The following is a 5,615-nucleotide window of genomic DNA, read 5'->3' on the forward strand; positions in this document are numbered from 1 at the left end:
AGGAAGCACACTCTGCAGCAGGGGCAGTCTAGGCACTTTCACACATGCACCTTAGCCATCTTCTGGGCATGGAGTAGGGGTCACTGAGGGTGTGAGGGGGAGGTAGTTTGGAATTTCATGCATTGTGCAGGGGGTTGGACTAGATGACCCTGGTGGTCCCTTTTAACTGTATGATTCTATGCTATGAACAATTCACTTTCAATCCACTTTCAATGCACTTTGAAGCTGGATTTTTCTGTGTGAACTGGCAAAATCCACTTGCAAACGATCGTTAAAGCGTACTGAAAGTGGATTGAAAGTACATTATTTGGCATGTGTGAAAATGAAGTAGCGTGCGCAGAACCCATTCATAGGATCCAAGCTATAGTGTTTTCACAGTACATAGGAAATGAATCAAGAGAGTAAAATTTTCAAATTTGCTTTTTATTGTATGACAGTCATTGCCTGCAAAGCTCTTTGATTGGAGAGGAAGCTATGAAAAAAAGGGGGTGGGAATGGGATGCGTGGTCAGTTGCTTGAACCAATGAAGGACAGAAAATGTGTCGGGATGAGCTGGGGGGAGGGTGGTGAAGTGGGTGGGCAAGGTGCCTATATGTGGATAGAAGAAGTAGATGGCCGGGAGAACTACTGGAAATGGCCAAATAAGTGAACAAGGAGAAAAATATTTGAATATGGAGGTGGCTGAAAGAATCATCACGTACAGCAATGACAGATAAAGCCCACGAGAGATAGAGGAAAAGACAGACCTCCCCTGCACCCTCCCATCCACTGAACAGTTTGGTTCTCACTGACATTCTGTTGAATAGCACCTAGTATTCCAGTAGAAACTGATGGCATCAATGACATCACCAGAGCGGCCACTGAAATATGTCAGGACAGTTCCTGGGAAGATCGGCTGTGCGCTAAAACTGGTGCCAATGTTGACTCCAAAAGAGAAGTGGCGTCCAAAGTTGGTTTGGAAATGAAGTTTGCGGATGTATGAGTCGGAATTCCCAGAGACGTGGATGATGGACTCTCCGGGATGAAGCGTGATTGCCTGTAAGTCACCTGATGAGCCCCCCACGTAGTCGCTCCATTCCCTCCCATACCGGACCTGGAGGCTGGAATAAGGGAAGAGTTAAGGTAGGCTTTAGATGTCTTCCACTGCCCTTGCCTTCCAGCTATCCAGCACTGCTTCAGGGACACTCATTGACTTCAATGTAGGGTTGCCAACCTCCGGGGGGGTGTACAAAAATCACAGCCACTATGGCCATACAATGCACGTAGAAAATAACGAAATAAAGGTCAATAAAGCAGTCTCATGTTTGTGTTCAATGTTTATATAGTCTCAGTGCCCTATATAAACGTTGAACACAAACATGAGACTGCTTTATTGATCTTTATTTCGTTATTTTCTACATGCATTGTATGGCCATAGTGGCTGTGATTTTTGTATACTCCAACTGTACAGCCCAAGTTTTCTTGTTTTATTAACCTCCGGGGAGTGGCTGGAGATCTCCTGCTATTACAACTGATCTCCAGGCGACAGAGATCAGTTCACCTAGAGAAAATGGCAGCTTTGGCAATTGGACTCTATGGCATTGAAGTCCTTCCCCTCTCAAAACCCCACCCTTCTCAGGCTCCGCCCCCAAAATCTCTAGGTATTTCCCAACCCGGAGCTGGCAACCCTACTTCAATGGGATACAAGGTGTGTCTTGGATGGTAACGGTTACACACATCAGCTGTATGTACTGAGAAACACAAAGCTGGCTGTACATTACCACGTTTCCTTATGCCCTTTACTTGCACAACGACACCTCATATCTCCCTCGTTTCTCACATAGAGCCCATGCCTCTGCTCTCAAGGTTGAGCGGGAGAAGACAGCGTTTTCAAGAACTCACATCTGTAAACCAAGAAAATGTTATACTCTACTGAGACAACACTTGTCTTGCTGCGGTGGCATGGAGGTTACCATAGATACCTCCCTACCTTCTTTCCACACAAAGGAAGGAGTGGCGGATGATGGAAGCTATCCCCTCACAGGGCACCGTCCCTCTCACAGCTCTCTGAAACACTTTATAATACCTTTTCTAACTAGGTTCAGGTAAAAAGTTTGTTCTTGATGTAAAAACAACAGAAGAGTGTGTGGATGGCATCGAAGTCCCTCCCCTCTCCAAACCCCACCCTCCCCGGGCTCTGCCCCAAAAACCTCACGCCGGTGGCGAAGATGGACCTGGCAACTCTACCGGTGGTAACACACGGAAACCTGCCACCCCACATCCTTTTGATAGTGGAGCTTAGCTCCGCTGCCCTCCCTCTAGGACGGTGAGTAAAGGGTCCCCACACTCCAGCATCACTGCAGGGCTTATACTAGTTTTGGAGAGTAAGGGGGTTACCGCACTAGGTATTCCCAGCGATGTATTAAGAGTTTGAAAATGTTATAAAAAACATTGCTTTTAAAGGGTTTTTGGATGCAACGGCTAATGAATGGTTGGAAGACGTCTTCACAGCTAAAGGGACCAAACGAAGTGCGAACAGTATTTTTTATAACATTTTCAAACTCTTAATACATCGCTGGGAATACATAGAAAGTGCGAACAGTATTTTTTATAACATTTTCAAATTCTTAATACATCGCTGGGAATACATAATGCGGTAACCCCCAAAGTGCGAACAGTATTTTTTATAACATTTTCAAACTCTTAATACATCGGTGGGAATACATAGAAAGTGCGAACAGTATTTTTTATAACATTTTCAAACTCTTAATACGTTGCTGGAATACATAATGCGGTAACCCCCATAATGCGGTAACCCCCCAGGTTAAATGAGGAAGAAGGGCACAGGGGAAAGCAACTGAATGATCCCCTTGTATCAACCTCAGGAAAAGGGGTGGGAGTTCTCTGCCATGAAGAGTAAAAGCTTTGCAGTCCAAAAATGAAAGTACCCAGAGAGGTTTGCAGGCTACCTGCTACTCAAAAGGGTCACAGACAAACATGACCCAAGCATAGCCATCCCAAAAAAAGTCTTTCTGCTATCCTTTAAATGTGCAGGATTTTGAATGGGAGTTAAAAGGATTATCCCGCAAACGCTCAAATGCACTGTGAAGTATGTAGCGAATTAAGCTCAGAAATGGTTAGATTCCAGCGTGGTGTAGTAGTTATGCATGGCAGACTCTAATCTGGAGATCCGGGTTTGATTCCCCAGTCCTCCATAAGAAGCCTGCTGAGTGACCTTGGGCTAGTCACAATTCTCTCAGAACTCTCTCAGCCCTATCTACCTCACAAGGTGCCTGTTGTGGGGAGAGGAAGGGATTGTGATTGTAAGCAGCTTTGTGACTCCTCTTCTTCTTCAGATTCTGCCATGAACAGCAATATTGGCTGCATCTCCTTCCTTTTCTCTCCCCTTCCTTTTCTCTCCCCTTCTGTTTGGATATAAATCAGACATTTTGCACAGACATGATAATTCACCAGTGCTATCTTCTCCAGGGATAATTAATATTAATATTAGAGACATTGCCCTAAATTTTATATCACAAAGGGAAATCTTATTGTGCATTAATTCCATCAATTGACAAAAATCACCCCCAACAGATATCTAGTCTCCAAATTTTAAATGCCCAGCTCTGGATCTTCATACACTTACCCTACAATGCGTGATGAGTCTGCCCGGATCTTAAGGGCCGTTATAGGTCCATCCAGTTGGTTTACAGATTGTGAGAAGCGTGTTCCTCCATTCCCGCCATATTCGCCAGAATGGGAACCCCAGCGTTTCTTAATCGCCCCTGAAATAAGTTGCAGAGGAAAAAAATAGTTAAGGGACAGCAACCTCCCACTACCCAACGAGGACACCAGACCCCTCAGAATACTGACCAACTGCTGGGTTTTACCTGCACGGATGGAGGTGGCACAGCAGAGTAACGCGAGGAGAGTGAAACGAAACATCCTATAAAGAAGGTTTGGCAGGGAAGTGATCAGGTAAATTGTGATCTCAAAGCCCACCTTTCCCTTTCCCACAGGGCAGCTCCAGGTAGGTTTGGCAACAGGCCTGGAGAAACAATATAGACCGTGACTCCCTCTTTAAGATAAAATGACTCCCAGAGGTTGTTATCTCCATATTCTGTTTCTTTGCCCAGCCCTTCATACTTTTTTTTTACTCCTCTGAACTAGTCTCCTTGTCCTCCACAAACCCAAGATTACAGTTTTTAAAATTCTCTGATGATGCCCTTTCTTCCTCAAAGCTGGAAGACCAAAGGAACCCCCTACCTTCTGATGACCACCTGCCTCCTTCAGTGAATGTGCTTAAAATGACACCTCTCTACAAAAACCCAACAACTCACACACCCATTTATATTAAAAGTCCTCCTCTGTTTTTCCCCCACCCCAGTGTGTCTAACCTGAAGGTAGGACTTGTTTGCATACTCCGTTTACTCTAGATCAGGGGAGACATGATAGAGGTCTATAAAATTATGCATGGTTTGGAGAGAGTGGACAGGGAGACGTTTTTCTCCCTCTCCCATAATACTAGAACACGGGGTCATCTGCTGAAGCTGGAGGGTGAGAGATTCAAAACAGATAAAAGGAAGTATTTCAAAGAGCTTCTAAGGGATAAAAGGGGGGGAAAGGAAAAGGAAGTATTTTTTCACACAACACATAGTTAAATTGTGGAACTCCCTGCTCCAGGATGTGGTGATGGCTGCCAGCTTGGAGGGCTTTAAGAGGGGAGTGGACATATTCATGGAGGAAAGGGGTATTCATGGCTATTAGTTAGAATGGATACTAGTCATGTTGCATGCCTATTCTCTCTAGTATCAGAGGAGCATGCCTATTATATTGGGTGTGGTGGAACACAGGCAGGATGGTGCTGCTGCAGTTGTCTTGTTTGGGGGCTTCCTAGAGGCACCTGGCAGGCCACTGTATGAACAGACTGCTGGACTTGATGAGCCTTGGTCTGATCCAGCAAGGCCTTTCTTATGTTCTTATGGTGTCGAATTCACTTGTTGCGAGGGCTGGATATGACATAAATGTCACTAGGACGGGCCATTTGTACCATAAAATTTAATGCCAGGTACTGGAGATACAAACTTTATAGAAGACACAGACAAAGCCAATTAATGATATTATTTTTTACTGAAAATACAAACATGCTTAAAACAGTTTTTGTGTGTTAACTGCCGTCACGTCATTGCTGACTCATGGCGACCCTATGAATGAAAGTCCTCCAAAATGTCCTATCTTTGACAGCCTTGCTCAGATCTTGCAAATTGAGGGTTGTGGCTTCCTTCCATCTCTTGTTGTATCTTCCTCTTTTCCTGCTGCCGTCAACTTTTCCTAGCATGACTGACTTTTCCAGTGATTGTGTCCACACTAACAGAAAGCAGGTAGTCCTGCAAACTTTGGAGACCGACCCCCAGGTTTGTGGGGAAATCTGAAAACTTTAAAAAAAAACATTTGGGGTGTAAGTCCTCCCCCTAAAAAACAACATTGTCTGTGCACGCACAAACTACTTACCAGATGACGCTGGCCGCCAGTCAGCCTCCTGGATCTTTGCCATGGTCATGGGACAACCAGGCCACTGGCACAGATCCTGGGGGCCCTGCAGTCACTGTTCTCAAAGGCCCTGCCATGGTGGGGAG

The 5,615-nt window shown here is 45.1% G+C and overlaps 1 protein-coding gene across 1 annotated transcript; it reads right to left on the reverse strand.

The window, feature by feature from the left end:
- Positions 1 to 784: 784 nt before the first annotated feature.
- On the reverse strand, positions 785 to 3,924 carry LOC130490405 (zymogen granule membrane protein 16-like). Its single transcript, XM_056864232.1, has 3 exons — positions 3,870 to 3,924; positions 3,626 to 3,764; positions 785 to 1,100 (listed from the first exon to the last, which is right to left on the reverse strand). The coding sequence occupies exons 1-3, from the start codon at positions 3,922 to 3,924 to the stop codon at positions 785 to 787; spliced, it is 510 nt and encodes a 169-aa protein (XP_056720210.1).
- Positions 3,925 to 5,615: the final 1,691 nt, after the last annotated feature.

Source organism: Euleptes europaea, chromosome 18 (genome assembly GCF_029931775.1).
Source record: "Euleptes europaea isolate rEulEur1 chromosome 18, rEulEur1.hap1, whole genome shotgun sequence".
Classification (NCBI taxonomy): Eukaryota; Metazoa; Chordata; class Lepidosauria; order Squamata; family Sphaerodactylidae; genus Euleptes; species Euleptes europaea.